General features: G+C 42.4%; 4 protein-coding genes across 7 annotated transcripts; 2 read left to right on the top strand and 2 right to left on the bottom strand.

Moving 5' to 3' along the window:
• Positions 1-23: 23 nt before the first annotated feature.
• On the bottom strand, positions 24-3668 carry LOC115670524 (RGS1-HXK1-interacting protein 1). Its single transcript, XM_030591832.2, has 8 exons — positions 3388-3668; positions 2946-3012; positions 2497-2574; positions 1562-1614; positions 1262-1398; positions 1107-1171; positions 670-728; positions 24-581 (listed from the first exon to the last, which is right to left on the bottom strand). The coding sequence occupies exons 1-8, from the start codon at positions 3565-3567 to the stop codon at positions 492-494; spliced, it is 729 nt and encodes a 242-aa protein (XP_030447692.1). The 5' UTR covers positions 3568-3668; the 3' UTR covers positions 24-491.
• Positions 3669-6801: 3133 nt separating this feature from the next.
• On the top strand, positions 6802-15755 carry LOC115670127 (uncharacterized). Of its 3 annotated transcripts, none has more exons than XM_056320152.1 (6): positions 6802-7243; positions 7389-7582; positions 10178-10496; positions 11947-12042; positions 13064-13123; positions 15071-15755. In XM_056320152.1, the coding sequence occupies exons 1-5, from the start codon at positions 7148-7150 to the stop codon at positions 13121-13123; spliced, it is 765 nt and encodes a 254-aa protein (XP_056176127.1). In that variant the 5' UTR covers positions 6802-7147; the 3' UTR covers positions 15071-15755. The 3 variants fall into 3 exon arrangements, with proteins under 3 accessions (XP_056176127.1, XP_056176126.1, XP_030447181.1); XM_056320151.1 differs by lacking the exon at positions 15071-15755 and adding an exon at positions 14712-14771; XM_030591321.2 differs by lacking the exon at positions 15071-15755 and adding an exon at positions 13201-13391 and having other exon boundaries at positions 6803-7243.
• Positions 15756-16933: 1178 nt separating this feature from the next.
• Positions 16934-20246, bottom strand: LOC115667360 (uncharacterized). Its single transcript, XM_030588950.2, has one exon. The coding sequence runs from the start codon at positions 20129-20131 to the stop codon at positions 17459-17461; it is 2673 nt and encodes an 890-aa protein (XP_030444810.2). The 5' UTR covers positions 20132-20246; the 3' UTR covers positions 16934-17458.
• A 2824-nt stretch (positions 20247-23070) lies between these two features.
• Positions 23071-25587, top strand: LOC115670126 (E3 ubiquitin-protein ligase SIRP1-like). Of its 2 annotated transcripts, none has more exons than XM_030591319.2 (2): positions 23071-23194; positions 24195-25587. In XM_030591319.2, exon 2 carries the CDS (start codon positions 24223-24225, stop codon positions 25324-25326), a length of 1104 nt encoding a protein of 367 aa, XP_030447179.1. In that variant the 5' UTR covers positions 23071-23194; positions 24195-24222; the 3' UTR covers positions 25327-25587. The 2 variants fall into 2 exon arrangements, with proteins under 2 accessions (XP_030447179.1, XP_056176099.1); XM_056320124.1 differs by lacking the exon at positions 23071-23194 and adding an exon at positions 23656-23672.
• The last annotated feature ends 2235 nt before the right edge of the window (positions 25588-27822 follow it).

Genomic DNA, 27822 nt, shown 5'->3' with positions numbered 1-27822 from the left:
AAGTGAATTGAATCAAGTTATACGATTTGAATCATGATCGTATAAATTAACATTTAAATATTTAAAGAACGGAAAATAAACATAGAAACATATTGTTGGTCATATCGACCATAGCTAACGGGGGATGACAAAGACCAATCAGCCAGTTTTATGCAAGTCATGAGTAAACTGTGGGCTTTAGGCTAAGCTTCGGATGATCTTCCATACAATCCATTGACTCGTCACTGATGACCACAGGCGGCAAGCTAACTTCAGCATCAGTCCATCACAAAGAGTTGTTCATCCTTGCGTAATCAGTTGTCTTTCAGGCATCGATGTAAGAGTTTAGGTAAAAAAAAATTGAAGAGAAGAGAACATATTGGATACCAAAACCAAGCTTTGAAAAACTCGTTCACTGGTCTGCTCTTACAAATAGTTGAAAAGAAGGCAGGTACGCGAATTTTCATTCTCTGTCAATATGCTTTCCCGATGCTCATCACGCTCCTCTACAATCAAACAGCAACACCTAGTTCAGATATCTTTACTATTCGTTTCTCCGTTGCAACTCTTTGTTGCTTCAAATTTGAAGCCAATGAAGCAACCTGAAAAGGAGAGGGAGAGTAGACAATGAAACTTCCCACAAAGTAGAGAAAACAAGAAGAGGCACAAAAAAAATTAAAGTGGACATGCCTCAGCCCGAAGTTTGAGTGCCTCCCGACCAGGAATTTCACGTAGGTCATCCATTAGACCTGTCCAAAGATGTAGGCAAATTAAATGGGTACACAATTTCGATTCCTCTCCCTCTTAATTGAGAGAGAGGGGTTACAATCACTATTGCAAATTCTATCAATGCACGGAATGAGAAGGTGGTTATGATGACTAATGATTCAATGAATAAGCGATGGTTCCATAAGTCTTGACTTATGTTCTTCCACGAAGTTTTGCAATTGAGAACTCAACCAAACAAGTTAAACATCCTATAGACAGATATGATTTTTCCTACTAACTAAATAAAGATCTTACTCAGGATGGTCATAGCAACCGAAAAGAAAATCCAAAATGGAGTTGACCAACTAAACCATTACAAGAACAAAAAACCGCCAAAAGATCCAACAGAGCATGCATACCTCCTGCTTGCGATTCAACCTTGTAAATTGATTTAGCAAGACGTTGGATTTGATTTCCTGAATTTCTGCAGTTATTTCAACAACAATAGACTCAGAAGAAAAATAGAGTGAAAGGTTAGGCGATATTAACAACGGGACAATGGTAATGATCCTACTTTAGGTCAGTAAGGCCACGTTTCATATCTGTTTCTGCTAGAGCTGCCCTTTCTAACAGCTTCCTACTTTCCTTCTTCATCAAATCAACAGAAAGAATAAGATCTTTCAGGTTTTTCTCAGCTCGAACAAATTGTGCCTGCATAATGGTGCAGCAGCAGAAATGAGAGTGAGAGATTAACAATGTCTTAAAAGTTATCCATCTGCACCAAAAGCAGCTTTCATGGCAACTTATGCATCAAATGTATCGATCGGCATCATGTATTACAATAAGCCTCTCTAGGAGCAATCAAGCAAGCAACCTCCTCACTCAGAAGTCGACCAAATGTCTGACGAATCAGAAACCTTCTAGGACCTGCACGGAGGGAACACTTTCGAAGAATCAGTTTGCTACAAAGTGATGCCAACAACAATAAGCATTTAGAGCCAACAAATGTGCAGTAGTCTCTAAGTCCTGGTGGCTAGTATAGTGTGCCGGTAAAGTGAAAGAAAAAAAAGCGCCTGTCTCCTCCTCAAATGTGATAAAGAGGAAAAGGATCTTCAACCCCTGGCAGCAATCTACTGATGAGTTCCTCAGCATTTTCAAATAACATCCAGGCTTCAATGAGATGCAGAGATGTACAAGGACAGAGGATGGAGAAGTCAGAAAGAATGGACTATGGATTACATAGTAGCATTTCAAATTATTTCCTGTCCTTTTGAAATAGAAAACTCAAAAAAGTTGCATCCTAACTAGAAATCTCCACGTGTCAAAAACTTCTCTTTTCTAAAGGGGAGGGGGTAACAATCAAACCCACATCCTCTTCACATGCCAATGATGATAGAGTGCGACTGTCCTCACTATCAAGACGTTAAAGGAAACAAGTAGAGTTTCACAAATCATGCTTAGATTATTTATTTACCTTGTTTCTGAAGCTCAACACATGACAATTCTTGAAATGACATCGTTTTACGCAGTCAGCCAAAACCATGGTCCAAGACAACCGTTCAATTTTGCACATGCTAACCTAAATGATGGCTAATTGGTTCCCTACTTATCTTATGTCCGAGTAATCACTATTTGTGATTAAACAGAACCTTGGTTATACAAACATAGATTGTATTGCTAGGTGAAAAATCTGACACAGCTAGCGATAAAAGGATGTAGCATCTGACAGCTCCTTGAAAATGACTGGTGGAAGAATATCATGCGTAACAAAATCTAAGAAATTATTGCACAAATGACAAGTGCTCATACCCCGCAAGAGGAGGAGGGCAGCTGCAACAGAAACCCCGACAGTTGTTCCGGGATGTTCCCTTGCACTCGTGACTTCATCTGTGAAAAGAAGGCAGTGCATCATGAGAATCAATAAGACTAATCCAATGACTGGCTCCTATATTAAGATTTGCTCATGCTGCTCACTTATCTTATGGCCTCTCATTAACATATCCTAGACAGATCATTTTCAGATTACTCCTCAGTTGTGCAATTTCATCACATCAGAAACAAAATCCCAAGTTGAATTTGTGGTCAGAACTCCCAAGTCCTTCAAACCGTGAAGTTCTAAGATCAACACATATCCAATCAACACAGTTCATGCGGCATTTTGAAGCTATGTCATTGAAGCAAATAAATAAAGCTCAAATCGTAGGCATGTATCATAATGCATCCAATGCCAAATATCCCAAAGTAAAACGTATATTTACCTTTGACCCTATTGACGAAAGCATCTTCATATGCATGATACTGAGATTTCATGTTTGTCAGAAACTCCTGAAAAGGAATAAAAAGCATTCACCGCGAGCAGCTTCAAAATCAAGAACATAAAAAAACGAAAATTTGAGCCACAGCATGAACCAATCATCCCTACAGGACGAATCATGAACTCTTCACCACACTCCCACTAATCACTCAAAACACACAACCAAATCGCAAACATCACTTTAAAAAGATCGAATTTTTACAAACTAACGGTGCCCAAGTGTCGACTTTGCCACAAACCCAATTCATCGAGACAAGAACGGATTATGACCTCGCCGCCAGAAACTTCATAAAAATCAAAGAAATGGCAGGACCCAGATCGGGAGATCGATTCCTAGCACCAAAATGGAATAGACGGAGGAGATGAATGAAAAGAAAAGAAGGGACCTGGAGGGAGCGAAGATGGGTGGAGGAGTTCTGGTGGAGAGAACGAGCGGTTTGGATGGCGGAGTCCCTGGACTCCAACACCGTCCGCTGGACATCCTCCGCGATGTCGGCGATCGACTTCCCGTTTTGCTTCGACGCCGCCGGCTCCGCCGCGGGCGGCGGTGGAGATGTTTCCGCCATTGATCGCCTTCTTCCCTCTTCCTGTAGCGGCGCGGCGGCGTCTCTGGCCTTTCCCCCCGCTTTCTCACCACTTCAGGAAAGAGAGAACCTCGAGGCCGGACCATTATGAACTTTTCCGACAATTTTTTCGCGAAAAATAAGGATTTGAAAATATTTTTTAAAAAAATTGCTTATGCAGCTTACAATAATAAATACATTAAAAATTATTTTCATCATCCACAAAAATATTTATATTTAAATTATTATCAATCATGAAAATATTTATCAATGATTATTTATTCAAGATATACAAATTATTATCTTTAGGAAAATATTTTCTAAATTATTTATTTTTTCGCGAAACAAATAGAGCGTCAAGAATAATAAAAATTCTAGATAATTTAAAATTAATAAGATTCGCAAAATTGCCAATCTGTTTATTCAATGTAATCCATGAACTTTAACTCAATATGCAATATCGTCTCCGAATTTATAATTTGTTCAATTTTTTTTTTTGCTAAAATTATAATTCGTTCAATATGGTCCATGGACTTTTGGTACATGTTCAATTTATATTTTTGGACTGTATGAAAATATTAAATGTAGTCCTTCCATTAATTCAAATTCAAGGACAACATACAGTCGAAGGACTAAATTGAATATTACCAAAAGTTAAGGAACTACATTGAACAAATTAAAATTTTAGGGACAATATTATACATTGGACTAAAGTTCAAGAACCACATTAAATAAATCTAAAATTCATTGATCATATTGCACATTGGGCTAAAATTCATGGACTATTTATGTCATTTACCCTTTAATGTGTGATTTGAGTTTAAAGTAGGAATGATTTTTTTGAGTGGACTTGAGGCATATCGTAAGTATGTGGCATACACAATAGATACATGTTTTAGGTCCCTTAGCATTCATGATAATTACATTCAATTGTGTCCGGAGACACGGTTGAAGCCACACCGGCCCATTGTGCTTCTTTCACGACATGCTTTGGTCCCAGGTGTCTTCCGGTGGTTTTCTAGTGTTAGAAGAAGTCGTGTTCGTCCCGCACATCTGCAACGTCCTCCCGCACATTTTTTATTGTATTTTATTAAATAGGACAAATCGAAGGAAAAGACTTACCATTCGGTGACTTTTGCGGTCACCCTCATTGAACTGAAAGATCTGTTCTTTGGACATTTACTTAGGAAGATGATATGGAATTGAGCTGAAAATAGAGCCCAGAAAGATCATGTAGGAACCTAGGTGTTTCTCCACAAACGTAATATTAGGAGGTAAGGAGTAGACAAAGTGTCCATAGAAGGTATGTCCTGGCTTTTGCGCAAGGGACATGAACTAGGGGTAAGCAAGATGGACCACCCAAACCGGGACCGGACCGACCAGTTTGATCTCTCCTCAAGAGAGAGGATCAGTTATGCTTGATTGAAGGCTTGATGGCTGAAGGAAAGACTTCCTTTCTTGCCCAACATCTCCTCTCCGCTTTGGTTGAGCTGTTTCGCTTCATTGCCGTCAAAAGGACTTTAAAGGAAGAGTATGCCCTGTCTTTCCTTTCCCTTTTGGTACGCGAAGGCGTCTTTCTATTCCATTAAATGAAGGAATCTCTCTGACAAGGGCAACGGCTTGGAAAGAAAAATCCCAACTCTTTTCTTGTCCCAAAGAAATCCATTCCGGAAGCGGAAGGTCGGCTTGGCGTTGCGTAAATCAGATATCTTGTCCCAGGTGATTCTCGGGAATATCGGTCTAGCTTTCGATTCTTAAAAGTGAAACCAGTTTCTGGGCAGTTCGGTTCCCGGTTCTAGAGTGGGAACCGAACTGGACCGAACCGACCAGACCGGACCAATAAATATATATTTTTCTAATTTTTTCATATATATAATATTTAATATATATATATGAAAAATATTTAATATTGGTCCCATTGGAACCAATTGTTCAATTTTTTCATATATTATATATTTTTCTAATTTTTTTCATGGCCTTATAGGATCAAATCAGAACTACAAATGAAAGAATGGAATAATCGGTTCCCAGTTCACAAATAATATTTAATATTGGTCCCATTGGAACCGAACAGGACCGGATCGGACCGGATTGCGACCCAAGACTAGCCGGTCCAGTCTCCGGCCCTAGAAACTGGGAACCGGTCCTCCCGGTCTAGTTCCCGGTTCTTAAGTTGGACCGGATCGGATCGGGAACCGCTCACCCCTAACATAAACGAACTTGTCTTGAGAGGAGAAGGGGGAGCCCCGGTGAGATACTAAAGGTAATTGGTTGAGTTTGTCTTGAAAGCCAATCTCATTGATCTGGCTCACTCAGCCCAACATTTACAGCATCCAACAGGGTCGAGCCGATGGGCTGGACAGAACATTATGCAATCGAGCCTGGAGGCTTCAGTTTCAAGAAACTTTTGCCAAGCACCTCCCCAGAATGCATTCCAATCACCATCCCATTTTTATATAGTGTAAGAACCCTCAGTTCCGCAGCGCACACTCAGATCTCTCCTTTGACGAAACCTTCAACGGCCACCATTCAAACAAATAGAGAAATAAGCTCCAGAGATAACAAGTTTTAACACATTGAGTAAACTGCCGAGGCATTTGAACAACATATAGCACAGCAAAAAGGAAATCCCACCTCACTGAATCAAAATGCTTTCATGATATTTGGTCATTGCTCGAGGAGAAATCCCAGATAGTTCTTGACAAATCCATGAGCCAAGAGTATGTTTGTCAGAAACCCCTTCTACCTTCAGCAACTGCAGCCTCGTTGTAGCCAATAAAATCAGGCAGACACTTCTTCAATCAAGTAGCCAACGCCTTGGCGATTCACCTGCATAGTATGTTACAGCGAGAAAAGGGGCCTAAATCGAGTCATCCTCGAGACATCTTCCAACCTTGGGAACAAGTGTTGTAGCTAGCTGTGGCATCCACCTTCTTCAGCTACATTGAAGCCTGAAGAAAATTCATCACAGCTGCTGCTGAATCAGGACTAAACCACTGACCATGCCGCTTTAAAAAGAACGAAAAGTAATAACCCGGCTGGATCGGGAGCTCGCTCGTGCCCTTACCAAGAGCGCCCTCCTTCGCATCGCCCCGATCCGCTCAAGATTTCACCATCGAAGTGCTCCCCATATGATTTGAACCGGGGAACATAAAGAGAGTTGACAAGAGAGGAGGAACAAACTCTCTATAGTTACTGTCAAACTTTAACTTATATTCATGAAAAAAGAACAGACCATCACTAATCCGTGACAAATAGGAGAGGAGACAACACGGAGGAGCAACCACGCACGTGCGCTGCACGTGGGCGCTGGAACGAGATTCCGTCATCAGAAACGGAAGCGCAACCTCGGACACTGTAAAGCCCAACCAGTTTTTCTCCTTCCTTCTTCCCCGAAAAACCAGAGCTCCCGCTTTCAGTTGCTGCGTATCTCTCGCCATTGCAAGAGCAACAGCTCCTCGCACTTCGGGCTCCTCCTCCTCCTCCGGCCGCGGCGGCGCCCACTTCTGTTCATGTGCAGCCGCGCGCGGTACCCGCATGGCCAGATCGACGTAGGCGAGATTCGGCCGGTCCTCGCGGGCATATGATGCCTTGTTGGTCGCTGGGAGACCGCATCCGGCGCTTCCTTCGCGATTACGACAGCCTCCAGTCCTTGGCCGTCGTCCTCATTTACATCCAAGTGAGCTCCTCTTTTCTCTTAAACTCTCTCTCGGGATTCTCTATGTTCCCGGGCTCAAAGCTAGGTTTTTTCCTCGTTTTCGGGTTACGATTTTTGGTGGGTGTTGATTGTTTGTTTGGAATTCGTGATGTTCTATGGACTTTAGATTGGTTGCGCATTGGTGGGATCGCTGGGCGCGATATACAACGGGATTCTGCTCATCAACTTGGCCATTGCTCTGTTTGCTCTGGTGGCTATCGAGAGTAGCAGCCAGAAGCTGGGTCGAACCTACGCCGTCCTTCTCTTCTGCGCGATTCTGCTCGATATCTCCTGGTTCATTCTCTTCACCTATGAGATATGGTACGTTGTCTGCCCAATAGTCCTCCCAAATACTTCAATTCTGTTGAACTGGTGCTTTGCCTTTATGTCATGCCTGGTCATTGATGTTGAAGCAGTTGACCCACTTGTAGAAAATTATTAGATGTGAAAGCTTTAATTCTTGTTCACTTCACTGCCTATTCTTGTAGTGATTTTTTCCCGGTGAAAATTAAGTCCCACGAACCCATCATGCTCGTTATTAGTTGACAGATTACAAACTTGTGTGTATATGATGATTGATTGAGACCTTTCCCACCATCGATGCAAAGCTCGGCTGCAGATCTTAATGAAGTAGAAATATCAATATAGACATTGGATCGTCAATCTTTGGCATGCCATAAATGCTCTTTGTGAGATTTAGTCAGTCTAACAAATGGGAAGGGAGGTTGATGCAGGACCATGAGTCCCACAAGTAATGAGTGCAAGTTGTAAGGGAACTCTCAATCTATAGCTTTCTAAGCATCACACCTAGGCTTCTTGGGCCTCATACTTAAGAGAATTATGGCATCACAATTAAAGCGAAACTTGCTAGGATTCGGTACTCTCCATTTGCTCTATTTAAAAGGAAGGTAAACAGCAATCCTATTCAAAGTCAGAATAGGTATTGGAAAAGGAAACTTAACATCCTACTGAGAATGGGAAAAGGAGACTTATCATGCGTCTTCACTGAATTTTGGTATACCAAATGGCCTAATTCCCCACGCTAGAAGCATGAACATTGAAGCTTTCTTTCTTGCCCGTTTCTTTGACATTCATGTCATGTGATTCTAGTTCCTCACCCTCTGGGAAAGATTCTTCTAACTCTTGAAGACCATGAAAACTTTGTATCCCATGCTAGAGAGGCTTGGTTATTTGTGGTTTTAACTGATTACAATCCACGGGCAATGGGTATTGTGTTTAGTTGCTAAAAAATTTCATGAACTTTGTTTATTAGTGCACCAAAACTTGCTTTATTTATTCATCTATAAATCTTTTGGAGGATAAGCAAAATTTTTGTAGAAAAAGGGTACCAAGGAGGTACCACCCCTATACAAAATGACTTCATAGGTAAGCCGCCCATATACAAATATTAAGAACAAAAGACTATTTCTATCATTCCCCACAAGCTATAAGTGTGAAATTGAACTTTTCCACCAACCAAACGTGAAGAGTGGATAGACACTGATCTCTCTTCTCCTTGAAAAGCCCTCTTTGTAAAAACTTGCTTTATATTGTCATGAACCTTGCGAAAAGCTTCACATTTTGATTTCAATTTGCCAAAGTCATAGTGCAACTTAGTTAGACTAGAGTTCGATTTAGTGTCACTCACCATTTTTGGAGAAAATCATAAGTCAGCGGTAGAAACATTTGCTTCGATTCCAAAACCTGATATAGGACGAGTCCCAACTTAGTAAGCCGGGACAGAGAATGTGAAGGAGAACTCTCAATGAATAATATTAAAAAACGAGTACATTTTTCTTTGGGATGAGTGCACCGGAAGTCCTAAAACTTTTTACGAAAGTGCAATTGAGTTCTAAAACTTTCAAAGTGCAATCAAGTCCTAAAACTTGTCACAAAAGTGCAATTGATTCCTAAAACTTTCAAAAAATGCAATTAATTTCAAAAAGTGCAATTAAGTCATAAAACTTGTCAAGATGGTGCATTCAAATCCTAAAACTTGTTCGCATTTTCTGTTTGTCAATTGGGACAGAGTTAATGGAAGGACTTGAGGGTACCAACTTGACAAGTTTTAGAACTTGATTGCACTTTTTGAAAGATTTAGGACTCAATTGCACTTTCGTGACAAGTTTTAGGACTTCGAGTGCACTTATCCCTTTTTCTTTTTGCCTTACACTTGAAGTTTCCTAAGCATGCAACTAAGGCTTCTTAAGTATCAAGCTTAAGAGAAAAATTGCATCACGTTACTCAAAGAAAGACTTGCTATAATTCAATAGTCTTCCTTAACTTAATCTAAACGAAATAATAAAGCTGAACAGGAAACATAATTGAAAAAGGAAGCCTGTCACTACTGACAACAAGAATACTTATTATATACCTAATATAAGTTGCTGATCAAATCCCAGTCTCCAACATCAGTAATAAAAACTGTCCAAGGATTATGATTGTGGAATCTAATATGCTGTCATTCTATTTTTCCACCAACCCCTCATTCTGAAGTAGCCTCAAAATAGTTCTGAGTCAATGATTCCACAGTTATCCAAGTTCCTTTAAGTTGATTACTTTACCAAGAGTTGCTTGGAAATGAAATGTGACTCAAAGGTCATATTTCCTGGCGAGTACTTTTCTTAACAACAATATTGTTAGGAAAATTAATTTAAGTCTGTCTTGTAGATATTGAACGGAATTTATATGCAATGGTTTTTTAATAATTTATCCAAACAGTTGAAGGTGATATTGAAAATGAGAAAGTATTTATAGATGTCAAATTGAAATTTTAAGAATATTGTAGGGCATAAAATATATTTTCCCTGTGAAATAATCATGACCTACTGTAGTGAATAGTTTACTCCAGGGAACAGTCTTTCTCTTCTTGCACTTCCTTTATGTATAATCTTGGAGTATTTTATGTTAATGCAGGAACATTTCTTCTGATGACTATGGAGTATTTTTCATCTTTTCAGTGAAACTCGCGCTGGCTATGCAAATATTTGGGTTTTCTGTGAGGCTGTCATCCTCGTTTTTATGGATTCAGATATACAGGCTAGGGGTTTCACGTGTAGACAGTGCATATCCCCATGAGGTAGATACTGATTCAAGAACTAGCTTTTTAAGTCCGGTGACTCCTGCTGCAGTTAGACAAGACCCAGATCCTGATGAGATACTAGGGGGCTCAATCTATGACCCCTCTTATTATTCATCACTTTTTGAAGATGGTCAAGACAGACGCTTAAGTAGGGTATAGTTTTTTCACCTATTATTATATTAATTGTATTTGGCTCGCTCTTTTTCCCCACTAAAGATGCTTCCGAGTTATTGGGATTGTCATCTAAATTGGTTGCATGGTTTTTCAAATGTTTCGTGTTGTTTTACCTGATTTCTGTCCATACACCATTGTTTGCTTATTTTTGGATCTTTTCCCTCACAGATAATATTTACTGCCAGGAAAGTGTGATTCATTCTGCTGAATAGAGTATATGTATGTTATATATGTTGTTCTTGACTGATAATGTAAGAATTGGAGGACTACTTTGATATGATGAGGACATTATGCAGCAGAAATTGGTTATTGAAACTATAATATCAGTTAACATTTTGATACATTGGATTTGGAAATGTGAAGTGACATTGAAAGCATCTGGGCTATAGAAGGATATTTGGGTCAAATACTGTCTTCAGTAAGTGAGGTCTTTTGTAAATGGGAGTACAAAAATCATTATGGAGCAAGTTTTGGAGAATATAGTTGGAGCCATTTTCTAGACCAGATATGATCTTAGGGAGTGCCTCCTTTATCAACCATAATAGTGCATCACCAGCAACTTTTCCATTTTGCGTAAGAAGTGCTATCATAGTTGTTAATATTGACCAGTAAAATGTCCATTTTCCTTGTATAGTAACTTTATGACATGGTTGATCTCATACTGTCATAAGTTGCTTCCTTGTCTCCATGGTAGCACCTTCGTAGTGGAAGCATTAAGTAGGGTTAACAGTTTAACTGTTTTGATTACAAGCTGTGTTATTCTTCATTAGAAGCTGTAGCAATGCTTGTGATCAATCATGAGCTTTTCAAGAGCTCTAGGAAATTCTTGACAAGTCCCTGCTTTAAAACCTTTGCCTTGCAGCCAAATCAATGATGCATGGTTCAACGCAAGTGCCTACTAAATCTTCAGTATATCTATTTTTGTTTTATACACTTCTCCATATATCTTGAAATGAGCCAAATTAATTTATCACTTTTGCTTCAATGGACCTTTAGTGAATATTTAGTTAGTGTATAATGGATGTCTCCTCATAATGTGGTGGTTTATTTTTGTTTACACATCTCATTTCATTCATTGAAAATCTGGACATCTGTCACGACTTGCTTGATTAGGAACTAGTGAAGGCTCTCTCTACATGGCGTGTGAAAACCCATTCTTTGTCTTCTCTGCATTTCTTCTAAACATGTGCTTTCCTGGGATCAAAATCTGCTCTGGAGTGGTTGCGCTGCAAAGCTGATTGTGCAGAATGTTTTGTTTCCTTGATCTGACTATGTGTTTTAATCTAACATTTCTTTGAGTTGAGAGTATATTGATTAGAGCGTTTAAGCATTATCCTTGGGCTCAGGTTCTCAGAAGCTGTGGAGTTCTTCGTGACGTGATACAATTTATGAGTTCTGACACCATCTATCTTGCATGTTTCAATTGTAGGTTAACCGAAGTGGCACTGGTGATGATGAGTCTTTATCTGCCGCAGAAGCTTCTGAACTGAAGACATCCGTTGGGAGGTCCTTTCGGGATGCAGATGTATGTAGCGATCTCAATATTTCCTTTTACTTCTTGCGATTATACTCAAGGATCGTGGAGAATTTAACTCTTTATAAATACAGTACTTGGTTCACTTGATGAACTGATTGAAAAAAAAGGGGAGGCAGGGAACTTGCAAGATTGATGTTTAGTTTATCTCATGAAACATGTCGTGCTCAAGACTGGGTGTGAGTAACTAGGCCGATTCAATCCGAGAACCGAACCAAACCAGCCTTACCTGACCAGTTAGGCCAGTTCACAGGGGACCTGGTAGATTTTACATAAAAAATTGAGGAGCTTGCCTTGACCCATTAGGTTGCCGGTTTTATACCGTGAACATCGGTTCTCAGGTTGAACAGGTTTTAAATTGGTTTTTAACTTTTGTTTTTGTTCTTTGTTTGAAAAAAAAGATAGATATTGTTGGAGATATGTTTTCCTAAAATTATAGTAGTAATACTTAAGATCAGGCCCGGTTCTGAGTTGACCTTGGAACTGGTTGTTCGGTTCCCGGTCTGACAGGGTAGGTTCTAGGTTCTTGGTCTGGAACCTACCTACTCTGAAACCAGTCTCTTTACTTGGGACCTCTTTAAATTGCATAAACAAGCTATATGAGTTAAGGACAGCCAACCCATCTCCGACAATACGTGCGCGCGCACGTGCGCGAGAGAGAGAGAGAGAGAGAGAGAGAGAGAGAGAGAGAGAGAGAGAGAGAGAGAGAGTATCTAAGCAGCATGAACATATGAACATATATTTTGTTAGTTGTCCATGAAACTTTAAAGAGAGAGAGAGAGAGAGTCTCTAAGCAGCATGAACATATGAACATTTATTTTGTTAGTTGTCCATGCAACTTTAAATACAGATATTCCCGGCTTCTCCGACAGATGGACATATATTTGTAATGGCAAAAAACTGCTAGAAAATTTTTTGGTGTTTCGTGAATTTGTTGGAAGATGAGCCCAATTTTAGGACTAGGGTACAAGATTCTCCTTTTGTCCTCTGTAATTTTAATGTGTCTTTGCAGGTTAATAGTTCAAGAACCATATCTCAGCATGAGATTGCAAATAAGCCTCAGAGTGTATAGGTAAAGGACATATGAGACATATGTTTTTCTATCTACTGCATCCATATATTCTGAGATTTCATCATTCAACTTTGCAGGTTGAGTTATATTGGGATGGCTTTGTACATTTTCCTATTTTTGCCATTCTTTTTGCATGAAGAGGATGCTGAGTGTAAATTAGAAGGATCATACTCACGGCTCATGTGGAAATTGGAATTGACTAATTGAATGATATTGTATTCATTAACTTTTGAGAGGGAACTTCAATGGAAAATGTTTGGTTTAGCTACATTTGAATGCCACTTGCATAGGATATCATGTCAGGCTTCTCTTGGTGGCGGTCGGAATTGTTCGTGCATGGCCATGATTATGTACGGATGATGCATGGATTTCTCGTCTTTCTTTTTTTAAAGAGTTAATACCACCAAAAACCCCAAACTGGTACACATGTGACAATTTTACCCTGAACTTTTTTTTTTATCACCAAAAACCCCAAACTGGTACACGTGACAATTTTATCTCGTACATACCCCAAAAAATCCTAAACTGGTACTCTTGTGACAATTTTACCCTGAACATACCACAAAAAACCCCAAACTGGTACACATATGACAATTTTACCCTGAACTAAAATTTTAATATTATTTTTTCAAATTTTTATTAATTATTTTGTTTTTTCTTTTCTTTTTTTTTTTTCATCTTCAACCTTTGGCCCGTCGCCGGACTGGCGACCGGCTAGAGGCGGAAGTCGGCGAGGTCGGCCCCGCCGGATGCTGGCGAGGGCCGCCCTCGCCTGAGTCGGGCAAGGGCGACCCTCGCCTGAGTCGGGCGAGGGCTGCCCTCGCCAGCGTCGGGCGAGGCCAACCCTCGCCAGCGTCGGGCGAGGCTAGCCCTCGCCTGGGCAGGCGAGGGCAACCCTCGCCTGAGTCGTGCGAGGGATATCCTCGCCTGGGCAGGCGAGGTCGGCCCTCGCCGGATCTGGCGAGGGCGGCCCCCGCTGGCGTCGGGCAAGAGCTATCCTCGCCCGCCCAGGCAAGGGCGACCCTCGCCCGACGCCGGCGAGGGCCACCCTCGTTAGATCCAGCGAGGGCGGCCCTCTCCCGATGCCGGCGAGGTCGAGCCTCGCCAGCAGCCAGCGGGGCCGACCTCGCCGGCTTCCACCTCTGGCCAGTCGCCAGTCCGGCGACCGGCAAGAGGTTGAAGATGAAGAAAAAAAAATCGAAAAAATATAATTAAAAAATTGTTAGTTCTGGGTAAAATTGTCACAGTTTGAGGTTTTTCGTGATCAAAAAAATAGTTTAGGGTAAATTTGTCACGGGTTTACCAGTTTGGAGTAAAATTGTCACAGGTGTACTAGTTTGGGATTTTTGGTAGTAAAAAAACAAGTTTATGGTAAAATTGTCACAGGTGTACTAATTTAGGATTTTTGGTGGTCAAAAAAAAAGTTCGGGGTAAAATTGTCACACATGTACCAGTTTAGGGTTTTTGGTGGTATTAACCCCTTTTTAAAGACAATAGCATTACTTGTGGCATAGATGTGGTCCTTTGTTGGGTAAATGGCCTATTTGTCTAGTTCTGATCTCAATTTTTGTTTTGCTGATGTCTTAAGAGTGTTAGAACGGATATTTGCTTGGCACGTTGAGCGCCCTTCATCTCTCTCTCTCTCTCTCTCTCTCAAGCTATGTTTTGCCGATATCTTCAGAGTATTTGTGTAACCATGATTACAGCTGCTCAGGTGCGTTTTAGCTGGAGCATTTTCGCATTGCCTTTTCGATACAATATCATGAGTCATATTTTGGGGAAAGTGATTTAGCGAGTCACGACGGTTTGTCGTAATCGAATCTTAAAGTGTGATTATTGCACGTTACAACGTTTTACCTTCGAAATTTCCCCGTACATTGTTTTGTGTCCAGAGAATATCCCACCTAGTGATGCCTGAACATATTCCCTTCCTTTACGTGGTTTTAGGTTTGATGCTACCTTCCACTTCTCATTTCCTGAGTCCCTAGTTTGAAAAGGACGACAGGGGAACGACCCTGTGCTGAGGAAAGACCTGGCAAATAGCGTTTAGGAGCGGGACCTTTTGCTTTCTCGTTTGCTTTTCTTGACTTTGACATGAAGTGAAGGCCACGCAGCAGATGTGAGCTGTTCCTTTTCCCCTTTCACCAATGAAGCGAAGGTCATTGACATCAACCTCGTCCGACCAGTCAAAGTCACGTGACTCCACCATCAATCTGCAAGTCAAGCTCTTGTTGCCTGATCCAATCTCGTGTGCTATATACCTACCGCCACGCATCATCTTTGAACCAAAATCCTGCCTCGACTGCGAGGTCTTGTCAAGACTCGGCGGGGTTTTGCGCGGTCGTGGACCGGAAATAGTCATTAATCTCGTGGGACCCACGCCATTAGTGGTCGCGATGGACTCGGTTCGTGGGGACGCAGATCCGGACAAGTATCTGCCCTCGATTGCTTTATCTTGTGCTCGTTTCCCAATGGTTCAAGATAAAGCCAAAAAAATTCGCTATAATAGGGCTACATCGGTTGGTATTGTTAACTATGACTAAATTAAGACAGGGTTTCAATAATTTGACCTAGTGTATTTAAAGGGTAAGTTTGTTTCGCAAAAGATAAATGAATTGTCGAGGTTCGTGACGTATAATCAGTTTAATGTTGGGTTTTTTACTCCGGTGGAACAGCTCTTGATGTGTGGGATGCTCAAAACCTTCTATATATTTTGAATTTAGTTCTGTTCTGTGTTAGTATTATTATTTATGAATGCTGGTGGAGGCAAAGGTCGTCAGTCTTCTGTCCTCGAGAATGCCCCGCTGCTCAAGCTGGAACTCCTCTAGGTCATGTCATGACTGCTCCAAAACACATTTTTAAACGTGTTTAACGAGGAGACATTCAATTTTCAAAAATCTAAATTTTCGCATAATGTAGACAACCAATTCATTAAAACAAAAACATTTTTTTTTTTATTTTTGATTGTTTAACGAGTGTTTCGGGCTATTTTTAACGAAGTCACTAATATTATGGTCTCCATCCACAGATTAGAAGTTCTTTTCCTATGCGGAAAACGATTTCAAACGCCAGCTGCTGCAAGAAAGACTCCATTCGTTTGGTCTTCTAAGTCACAAAATGTGATAAAATTAACAAAATTCAGAGCTTTTTCCCGATGCAATACAGTACACACACACACACAATTATAATAGGCCAGTGCAATAGAAATTCTATTACTAATTGCCACAGTTCGATCGAGCATGACCACCACGATGAGAGGACCCGCATTCCCTCGGCCGACCACACGCTAGGGCGGCGACTATAACGGTGACGGCTGCAAGCCACAACAGGTCAACACGAGTAGTCGCATCGGCAGTGCAGAGGAAGGAAGAAAAAGTCTAGGAGGAACAAGGAAAAAAAAAAAACCAGGTTTTCAGCTTATTGGCAAAAAGAAATGACCTACCGTTTCAAGTCACATTAAAAAAACGCGCCACGAGGACCGCGTGAAGGCAATTCTTGAAAATTGAGGTCCTCAATTTGAAAAAGGAAAAAAAAAACAAAGTTCCAAACACCAGATTGCACAAAGAGAAAAGGGTTTCCATCATCTCTGTCATGTCTCTAAAATTTGTCATTACAATCATATCCTATTCAAGTCGCTTCACGAGACGGACAAAAGCAGCCCCAGCTGAAAGTTCTAGGTAGCCTGTAACTCCAATGCACGTTCCCTGTTCTCTAGCATTACCCACAATTGACCCAAATCGCACTATTGAAAGTACACTTCATACTACAATCTGAGCTTAACATAAGTTTCTTCGATTCCAAAATCTAATGTTATCCAAAACTTTTTAAGATTCGGCATTAAATCAACCAAGTGCTGATCCCCAGCTCCTTTGTTCATTCACAAGTTACAGCTACTACATAAACAAAACCGGGACAGAAAATTCTTTGGACTCTATATTGCTGAGAGAAAAGGAGTTCCCGCGCATGCAGATTGCACGGGTACTAAGCTAGTTATTTACATCAAAGCAATCCAATTTCTGTGGACCACTAATCCAAAAAGGAAACCGCGATGACATTGAGGCAACAACAGCCTTTACCATGCAATCTTACCAGAAAAAAGACGAGCATTCCAGCAGTTGATTGATGGATGTCTTGCATCTTCTCATTCATTATGAATTTTTTAGAACCACACCGAGTAACTGAGATGAAACCCAGAACAGCAGCGACAGCACTGTATCCGGAGCTTCATTGACATTTTTAGTCAGCAATTTGAATCAGTCCTCATACAGGGGGGGTTTCTCTTTTCTTCGAGCAATCCCGAAAATGATGAAACTCAGCATTAGTTCAAGATCAGCATTAAGTATGATTGACACACTCCACCTGCAGCGTAAGATCGTTAATCCCCACATCATGCAGCATGCGGGAAACTTGTGCTTTTGTGGAAGCCTTGTCAGCTTCCGTCTCGACATGAAGATGGATTGTTCCCACTACCTCTGTGTTCGTAAAGCTCCATGCATGGAAATGTGGAATGCCTCTCACCTGCTTTATCTTTGTGACATTGTTTAGAGCATTAAATAGATCCTGTTCGTGAGCCCTAGGCACCCTTTGGAGCAAAATCTCTGCCGAGTTCCTGAGCAACGGGATGACTGAGGACACAATTAAAATGGAAATAAATATAGAGCTGGCAGGATCTGCAACCAGCCATCCCTTGTACTTTATCAACAGAGTCGACACAACGACTCCAACACTTCCCATTGTATCTGCTAGAACGTGCAAGAATATCCCTTCCATGTTGTGGTCAATGTGATGGTGACTCTGTTTTTTAGCTTCCCCTTCACTTGATGGTAGATTTCTCTGGTGGATGTGACTAATGGACGAACAGTGCCCATGGGAGTGTGGAGCTGCTGTCTGAGTAGGCAGACGTCCGTCTGCATGACCTTCAGTGGAGTAATGATGTGCGGAGACCGGATCATGATGATGATGGTCATGGTCATGACCATGAGCATGAGCATGGTCATTGTGATGAGCATGATCAAACCCATGAGAACCTTCACTATGAATGTCAGCATGGTCATGACCATGACAACTAGAGCTCCCCGAAGTAGGATAAGCACTTTTAGCATTGTCATTGCTGTGGTGATCAGAATGATGGTGACCATGCTGGTTATGATGATCAGAGCAAGATTTTTCATGGCAATCATGGTCGACAGAAATACATTTCTGATCCTCACTGTGGCAGTCGTGGTCATGTTGGTGTTGGGAATGGGAATGGGAACCGGAGTGAGAATTCGAGTGAGAGCAGGATCCACCATGCGCATGATGATGCTCTTCATGGAAGAATATCAACCCAACCACATTGACAAGAAGCCCGCCAATGGACACGGTTAACAAACTATTGGTCGAGATCTCCTGCGGGTCCAAAATTCTTTCAAAAGACTCTAACACAATAAGTGCTCCAACCAACACCAGAAAAACTGCATTGACATACCCAGAGAGAACCTCAAATCTCCCACGACCATAATTGAACTGCCCATTAGCAGGTAAGCGTGATATATACGAAGCATAAAGGCCAATAGCCAAAGCAGCACAGTCAAACAACATGTGGCATGCATCTGATATCAAGCCAAGACTGTTGCTCATGAACCCAACTACGAACTCGACAACCATGTACCCGGTGTTGATCATGAGGAAAAGCGCAATCTTGCGAGACTTCCTCTCGCTCAAAATGTGACGGATAGGCCTTATGATCGAGGTAGTAAATGGCTCCGACGATTCCAAACCCAACTCAGCGTAACTCGAGTAAACAGGATCCAGCTCCGCAACGGCAACATAAAGAAGTATCCCACAAAGCAATAATCCCCAGAGCGAGAGCTCAGGGAAGTAGAACAACTCCAAAACCACCGTGCAAGCGAACGTAACCAAAAATTCCCTCCGAAAGTCTTTAGAGCTCACAAACTTCTCATCACTGCAATTCTCACTCAACAGCACTCCAAAAACAACAGTATTAGCTAGAGGCCAACCTAAACTGGTAACTGAAATACTATCTCCTTCGTGCTCAAACACAAGAATGCTAATAACAGCAGGAACAAAGAGCACAACAGATGTATAGAGCAGCGAAATCAACCTAAGCCGTTTCTGCCCCAGCTCCTGAAGCACTCCCCGATTCATCGACACGCGCTCGTAACACCCCAAAAATCCGGACAAGAACGGCAACAGCATCGGCCATATCCTCAAACAATTCTCTCTAGGCAATACCGAGAACCTCCAATTACCAACAGAAGACGATGATCCGGAAAAGGGGAAACACATGTTCCGGTCCCAACTCAGAGCCAAAAGAAACAATCCCAGAAACAATGCAATAAACCCGCGAACCCTAGAGGATCGATTCTTACCCAGATAGCCGGAATCCCTAATCTTCCCCTCGGCGAGGAACCGCGCGGCGACGTTGCCGGATAATTCGGCGAGGATCATCGCCGCGGCGCTGCAGTACCTGAGGGCCTGGAACCGGAGGAGGAACACGACGGCCAGGAGGACCGATTTCGCGGCGAGGGACCTGTTCTGCGAGGGGGAGAGGGAGGCCAGGACGAGGAGGTGCCGCCGGCCCTGGAGCTTCGGCTGGAGGGGGGATTTGGAGGGCGGCGAGGGAGGGGAGAGGAGGGAGAAGGACAGGGAGAGAAGGAAGGAGAGGAGCGAGACGAGGAAGGAGAAGGGGAAGAGGGAGAAGGAGGGCGGGGAGGAGCGGAGGAAGGGGAGGAGGCCGTAGAGGGATCGGAGGGAGAAGAGGAGGAGGAAGAGGAAGGGGAGCGAGGATCTGCTGCCGCCGCCGCCGCCGCCGCCGGCGGAGAGCCGGGCAGAGGACGGGGTGAGGAGGGAGAAGCCGCGCGACTTCGACGGCGTCGGGGTCGGGGTCGACGGGGGGAAGGAAAAGGCGGGGTAGGGCGGCCTCGAGGCGGCCGCAGCCGCGGCGCGGGGCGGGACGGAGATCCGGTGAGGGCGGTGGTGGCGGTGGTGGTGGCGGTGGTCTTCCATGGCGGCGGCGGCGGCGGCGGCGGCGGCGGGGGAGTCGCGGCGGTTGGGTGTGGGGAACGGCGAGGGGATGGAGACGACGGCGCTGAACTTGCGTTTGCAGCGCCACGGTCGTATAGCTCAGTCAAGTAAAGGAGAGAAGACCGTTTTAAATCATTTTCCATAAAGAAAAAATTTACAAAAAAAAAAAAGTGAAGACCTTGACTCCATTTTTTTTTGGGGTCAAATTAACATTTTTGTAAGAATTATTGTTAGGTCCGCCGTAGCCGGTATAAAAAAAAAAATTTGGGATGAGCAACGTGTGTATTTGAAATCGGTTTTTTGACCGGTTTGTTTCTGGAACAATCATTTTAGCGGCGAATGTAACTTGTCTTTTGTATCGACGATGGATCTAATAAAGGCCATATTTTTTATTGATGAACTGCAGCGTCGCATAAATAAATTGTTGCAGACTGTGAATCTTAAATCCGGATAGATGAAATTCAATCTTACCCGCCTTTGTTATTTAAAGAACCGTGCTTGATCTTTCGGGAGGAACGTCATATATTCGAGCTTTTCTTTTTTACAGACATTGGCTGACAAATGTAAAGAAGAGAATAGCAAATGCTAAATTATGATACTAATCATCAAAATGAATCTTTTTATATGTTTCGTTTCTTTATTTTAAGAATTGATAAATGCGAAGGTGTTCTTCGAAATCTTACTTAAAAAAGAAGAGGTGACAACCTTGAACAATTACAACACTAGAACAATTCTTGGATGGCAAAATTGTACTCATCTGTCAACAGTTTACAAGATAGGTAACAACGGCTTTTAATCATTTAATCTTAATGAATGCGCACGCACATCGTCCCATCTACGTTCAGCAAGTAAGGCCTTATGCAATTTATGAACATAGCTCAAATATAGCACATGCCACGTTGGACCAAACACCATGCAACAATGTGTAGTATGCACAAGCTAATTTGACCGAACTAGATCAATCAAAGCGTCAAACGAAGCAAGCTAAAACTTTTATTTCTATCTCCTAAATTTACGGATCTTTTTTGCATCGGGTCCATCAACTTTTAAATTGCCTAATTAAGTCCTTAAACTTGTACAGGGCTATTCAAGACGAGTTCCACCAACTTTAAATCTCGATTATTTAGAGCTGCATGTTCATCGAAGCCGACAAGGCCTTACGTGAGAAAAAGCTTTTTCTCATCTGGGAATATCGACTATACGGAATGAAAACCACAATCAGACATCAAGCAATGACATTCCCCAACACGAACAACTGAAATTAAGCTATCCGCATCAAACTCTTATTTGCTCTGACAAACACGTTAAACTTTAAATAACCGAATTTGAAGTCGGAGAGACTTAATCAGAACAATCATGCAGATTTCAAGACTTGATTAAAAAACAAACCAAATCATGGATGTAGTGGCCTTCCCTAGGCTGGGTCGAGCCACAAGGGCCGGAAGACTTTCAAGGGCGAGTTCAAATAAGGGCACTTAATGGTAAAATCCGACCCGACCGAAGATTATATATTATAAAAGAATTCGAGTCAGGTCGGCTCAGGTAAAAGCATAGGCCCCGACCTTATCGTTCGGTTTGGTCCGGCTCGAGCCTGCCCAATGATCACTTACCTTGGACAAACCGAAATGGCTTGATTGAAAAAATGTAAAAAAAAAAATTTGTGGGGGGGGGGGGAGGGGGGAAATTCGGTAACCAAGAAATGAGAATTATTTAGGGTTAGGGTTAATACCACGAAAAACCCTAAATTGGTACACCTGTAATAAATTTACCCAAAATTATTTTTTTTACCACAAAAAATCCCAAACTGGTGCACCTGTGACGATTTTACTCAGAATTAATTTTTTGACCACCAAAAACCCTAAACTGGTATACCTGTAACGATTTTACCCCGAACTAGAAAACCTCAAACTGATACACATGTGATAAATTTACCCTCCATTAGTTTCCGTTAAATTTTACTGTCAAATTGTTAAGTTTGATGACACGTGGTAGTTGACGGGTGTACAAATTTGGGATTTTACCCCTCTATTTGTCACAAGTTTACCAATTTGTGGATTTTCGCGATATTAATCCAATTTAACGGACACTAATGGAGGGTAAATTTGTCATAAGAGTACCAGTTTGGAGTTTTTAGTGATCAAAATATTAGTTCGGGGTAAAATTATCACAGGCGTACCAGTTTGGGGTTTTTGGCGGTCAAAAAATTAGTTCAGGGTAAATTTGTCACAAGTGTACCAGAGTTAATACTACGAAAAATCCCAAAACTGGTACGCCTGTGACAAATTTACCCTAAACTAATTTTTTGATCACGAAAAATTCTAAACTGGTACACCCGTGGCAAATTTACCCCCATCAGTTTTCGTTAAATTTTGCTGTCAAATTGCTTTGTTAAATGACACGCGGCAATTGACAGATGTACCGATTTTGGGTTTTACCCTCCGTTTGTCACGTGTGTATCAATTTGTGATTTTTTTGGATATTAATCTAATTTAGTGGAAATAACGAAGGGTAAATTTATCACAAATGTATCAATTTGAGGTTTTTTGTGATAAAAAAATTAATTTAGAGTATATTTATGACAGATGTATTAATTAAAAAATTTTAACGATTAAAAAATTAATTTGAGATAAATTTATCATAAATATATAAATTTAAAATCTTTCGTCGTATTAATCCAATTATTTACGTATAAAAAAGGGGAGAAATTCGAGGTAAGAAAACGAGACAAGTGGAAGAAAAACAGGAAGAAGAAAAAGACAGAGAGAGAGAGAGAGAGAGAGGAGAAAAGGACAGGCGTCGTAAAGGAGAGGGGAGAGAGAGAGAGAGACAGACAGACAGACAGACGCGGTAAGTTTGTCCTTTTGCCGAGAATCTTCAAACCCATTTGCGTTCGCCTTTTCCTTCTCTGCATTCTTCTCTCTCTCTTCCTTTCCCTCCCCGGGAATTCCCCCCTGTTCCAGGCCCCGGAAGGCGACGGCGACGGCGACGGCGACGACGACGACGACATCGGCGACGCCGAGTCCGGAGCTGCGACGGTCTTGTCGGGTCGGTATCCTTTTCCTCGCTCTCTCTCTCTCCCCCCTCTCCTCTGTGCCTTCCTCGATCTTTCTCTCTGGAGCGGTTCTCTGATCTTTCCTTCCCATCTGGGTCCTCGTCCGGTGTTGGATCGAACGAGCGCGTGGGTGTCGTGGGGGCTCTGCCGCCTCCTTCTTCTCCCCCTCGTTGATCCGTTCGCGGTGTCGGGTGCGTCTGGATTTGTGCGGTGGAGATGTGCTTTGGGTGGAGCCTGCGCCCCGCTTGCGATTTTTCCTTTTTTGTCCAGATCCTTGCGTTTCTGGGTTCATTCTGGGATTTTGTCCTTTTGCTTTTTCTCCGCCGTGATGGAGCGCGGTTGTTTTTCCAGAGCAGAACCCGCTCTGGGTGATTTCTCCCTTTTTCCCATTTTCGAGGCGATGTGCGTATATTTGGGAGCTTAGTTTGAAGCAGCTGGGGTTGGTGTTGTTTGGGATCCTTCTGAACTTTGGTGAGCTTCACGATGTGCATCTTGCTTTTTTTTTTTAAAAAAAATTGAAAGCAGAAAACTTTTTCTTTTGAGGGTGGGTGGGTGGGTAAAGTAGATTGCACGCAAGACGTTGACTTTGGTCCAACGTGTTTTGTTGAGGAACGAGTTTGAGATTAACCCTTCTCTCCAGTTGAAGGATGATTTTTGGCCCCCTGCTGTATCTGTGAACTTCTTGATTTTTCCCCGTTTATTTCGAGCTACAAAGTTGAAGATGGACCCAATTGGACCTCGGAAGGTAATCGGTTGGGTTGCCGAATGATTTCAGTATTTATCAGATCTTGGAGTTTTTTTTCCCTTGTTTGTGCATGTCTAGAGGACATTTTGATGTTTGGATGTCACAAATTGATTGTTTATGAGCTAGATCTGTTATGGTTTCGCAAAACTTGGAGCCTCTGCTGTTGAGTGTAGACTTGGGCTGCATATTGTCTCGGTCTACCTATTAGCCTATGATGGTTGTTAATTTCACTGCTTTGGGCATGACAGAACTGAAGGGGGAAGAGGGAAAGACAAGATGGAGGAAGCAATGGTAGCAAGATATTGGTGCCACGTGTGCTCCCGAATGGTGAATCCCATTCTGGAAGCAGAGATCAAGTGCCCGTACTGCGAAAGCGGTTTTATTGAAGAGATGAGCTCCACCACGAGGGATACACGGGACTCTGACGGCGACTTTGGTTCAGACCGTGCGCTCTCTCTTTGGGCACCGATTTTGCTTGGCATGATGGGCAATAACCGTCGAAGACGTAGGTTCAGACGCTTGGGATTTGAAGATGAAGATGATGATACCGAGGAGGGCGAGTCGCATCATGGAGTCGATGCTGAGTTCGATCGGGAAATTGAATCCATAATTCGTAGGAGGAGGAGAAGCTCAGCCACTATCTTGCGATTGTTGCGAGACGCTAGAGCTGGAATTGCATCTGAATCAGAAAATGGAGGTACTGCTAGAGACAGAGATGGAGATAGGGATGGGCATAGGGAAAGAGAGCGTGTCATCTTGATAAATCCATTCAATCAAACTATAGTCCTTCGGGGTTCGTCAGATTATTCGAACCAGAACTCAAACCTAATTGGCTCGCTGGGCGATTATTTTGTCGGCCCTGGTTTGGATTTGCTGTTGCAACATTTGGCGGAAAACGATCCCAATGGACATGGTACGCCACCCGCCAGAAAGGAGGCCATTGAAGCTATGCCAACCGTGAAGGTGGCGGAGAATGTGCAGTGTTCAGTATGCTTGGATGATCTCCAGATTGGAGCAGAAGCTAAAGAGATGCCATGTAAGCATAAGTTTCATAGTGGCTGTATCTTGCCTTGGCTTGAGCTCCATAGTTCTTGCCCGGTTTGCCGTTTTCAGTTGCCTATTGATGAATCAAAGACTGATGCTGATGGGTCCAGGAACGGAAATGACACAGGTGAGAGGGAGAGGGAGAGTGAGAGTGCTCGGGGTAGTGTTGAAGAAGGAGAAGGGAACCACAGAAATGAAAATGGCAGGAGGTTTTCATTCCCATGGCCTTTCAGTGGTTTGTTTTCTTCCAACTCTGGATCGCATTCTGGGGGAGGAAATTCTACCTCCTCGCCGTCGGGTTCATCATCAAACGAACGTGAAGGTGCTTCATTTTAAACCGGTGAGAATTGAGAACAATTCTTACTAGTTCTGGTATTTCTTCCTTGGCTTGTTGCTGTGGTGATCTTGCATTCCGCCTGTACATAGTATTGTACTTGCTTATGTGGAATTTTCCAAGAAGATATTACTATTTTTTTTTCCCATTTGTTGGAAATTTGTATTTTCTTTTGTGCTTTTTAAAATAGAAACGAGAAGGATTTGCACATCCTCGTGTGATGATAAAACAGCTACCGCGACTGTGATTGGCATTGCTGTCAATCTGCTACCCTTTTTCGTTTTCAAATATATGATGCTTCGAGGGGGTCCTTTTTAACCTCTCCAATGGTAGAAATCGAAACTATGTTGGGGAAGTCAGTGTGCTCGGAGAGAACTTGGCACAGGCCACGGATCATAAGACGAGTAAAGCTCGTTGAAGTGATTCTGACATGTGGGGTGGCAGCTTCCAGTGCTCCAACAAGGAAGAGAAGAGAGACCCTATGTCGGAGATGGAGGTTAAAAAACAGGTTAATGTCCCTTTGATCTCACTGAAGGCAAAGGCAATGAGCATAGCAGGTATAACAAGATGCTTCTAACACATTTAAGGTAGGCCAATTTCTATTTTCTGTTGCAGACAAGATCTGATTGTTGTAATAGAAGCTAAAAGAGGAGAGGAATAGCAGGCATAGCGAGATGCATGCAACACATTTAAGGTGGGTCAATTTCTGATTTCTGTTGCAGACAAGATATGTGCAAAAGCAGGATCTTTTCGCCGCAATGTGTCTCTTTCGCTTGCAACTGTTCCAAAGCTTTACTTTACTAGGTCGAAGCGTGAACGTGGTATAACAGGGAATTTGGCCAGAGATCCTGCTTGTAATTTTTGACCAGTTCGTGCATGAAATCCCCTTGCTATGAAACTGTGACCCAAATACAATAAGACATTTTACGAATGAGCCTGACCTTCTGCTTATGGAGGCATTGGTCCAGACAGGTTTTTCATAATCCGAGTTTCCCCCGGACTAGGGAAAGAGTTTGCGATGAGTACATCGAGGCTCGGCTTCAATTGTAACCATTGGAGTACTCGCATTCGGCCTAAGGTCAAGCTGAAGTAATCTAGGGTCTAGAGTCCACATAAGATGCAGAGGAGCCATTCAGCGTGCGCGCGCATATCTCACATGTAGGCTTTTCATTGAGGCGCGACTTGAGAAAGTGCCAGCTACCATGACGGCATCTACTCTGGAAAATAAACATTCGTACACATCCTGTCTAGGCCTGCTCATGCGAAGCGCAGTAGTCGGAGCGCTCGCATCAAATTGGCTACGTCCGTGAAGAAAAGCATATTCTAGTTCGATCACTTCAAGGCGAGGTTAATGCTGGTTTCAGCTGATTCTCGACACTTTCGGTGCTCCTTGCACGACCATCGCGATTATCAGCACGCTTTCGCAGGGAATCCTTGGCAGTGTTCATGGGGGTTTGGATGTTATGCTTGTTTGAAGTTTGAATTGGTTTGAGCTTTAGGAGGAGTGGGGCTACATCATGTGAGGTGGACCAGAAAACCACAACTAAGGCGAACGTTTTCAGAAACTGCTCCCCATGTGGTATCCGACTCTTTCCCAAGTACTTCCACAGAAGAAAAGGCGTCGAATCTTCATGTGATCCACGAGTTCGTTTTCTTCCTTTTTGGGCTTGTCGTGCACGACAATCAGATGTTGACGATGTCAAACTGCCCTCCATCGTCGTTTCTTCATGGAGGTTATCAAAATTGATGTGGACATGGAGGCTATATCACCAAACGCAACCCATCATGCATCGCTGGTTGCCATTTTAAATTATTTTGGGAAGGACCACGCCCGGTCCGACCGAGGCGTTGATGCACATCCTGGACCGCAGCAACATGAATCGCTTGTCCCTCTCAAGGACTGCTCGATTGGTCGATCGTTGCAAAGTTTTAGGTGAGATATAAATTCAATTTCATGTGACGATGAAAATCGCATCGACAAACTTGAGATATAAGACCGGTGCCAAGCTTTGCGGCAAATTCATCTACGATTTGAATAATTAAAGAGCCAGAGATTGTTCTTTTTCTTCTGCTTCAAGACGGGTGGATCAGTAGTAAAAGCTCAGTCCAATTTTTTTCTCTTACACATGCAGGCTATTAAAGGAGATTCTGCGGTTCCCCTTTCAAGTTTTCTCATCATTTTAACTTTTTTTTGTCCAATCTAAAAACCAAATCAATTCAATAGAATTCATCTTCACTTCTAAAAAATCAACCTACTACTTAAGTGAAAACTTAATTTCATTAAAATTACATAATTTGAGATGAACATCGGCATACATGGCTAAGAACACTATGCTACACTCCCCCGACACCGCAAACACTACAGGCATAGCCATAATATATCGCAGCACAATAAAGCATAAGAAACATTAACACGAGCACCAAAGTAAACTGGCACTAAATGGAATCTTAGTAATATAAAAGAGAACAGTTGATAAATAATAGGATCCCATGTTCTT

Source organism: Syzygium oleosum, unplaced genomic scaffold (genome assembly GCF_021117445.2).
Source record: "Syzygium oleosum isolate NSW1041296 unplaced genomic scaffold, Sole_v2.1 Sole_v2.19, whole genome shotgun sequence".
NCBI lineage: Eukaryota > Viridiplantae > Streptophyta > Magnoliopsida > Myrtales > Myrtaceae > Syzygium > Syzygium oleosum.
This window is presented reverse-complemented; position numbering and strand designations above follow the sequence as displayed.

Coding starts and splice junctions, on each gene's coding strand:
- LOC115670524 (XM_030591832.2), bottom strand. CDS start 3,567: ATGGCGGAAACATCTCCACCGCCGCCCGCGGCGGAGCCGGCGGCGTCG. Junction 2,575..2,945: donor TTTCGTCAATAGGGTCAAAG/GTAAATATACGT, acceptor TTCTTTTCACAG/ATGAAGTCACGAGTGCAAGG. Junction 1,172..1,261: donor CGTGGCCTTACTGACCTAAA/GTAGGATCATTA, acceptor AAATAACTGCAG/AAATTCAGGAAATCAAATCC.
- LOC115670127 (XM_056320152.1), top strand. CDS start 7,148: ATGATGCCTTGTTGGTCGCTGGGAGACCGCATCCGGCGCTTCCTTCGC. Junction 10,497..11,946: donor AAGACAGACGCTTAAGTAGG/GTATAGTTTTTT, acceptor TTTCAATTGTAG/GTTAACCGAAGTGGCACTGG. Junction 12,043..13,063: donor GGTCCTTTCGGGATGCAGAT/GTATGTAGCGAT, acceptor GTGTCTTTGCAG/GTTAATAGTTCAAGAACCAT.
- LOC115667360 (XM_030588950.2), bottom strand. CDS start 20,131: ATGGAAGACCACCGCCACCACCACCGCCACCACCGCCCTCACCGGATC.
- LOC115670126 (XM_030591319.2), top strand. CDS start 24,223: ATGGAGGAAGCAATGGTAGCAAGATATTGGTGCCACGTGTGCTCCCGA.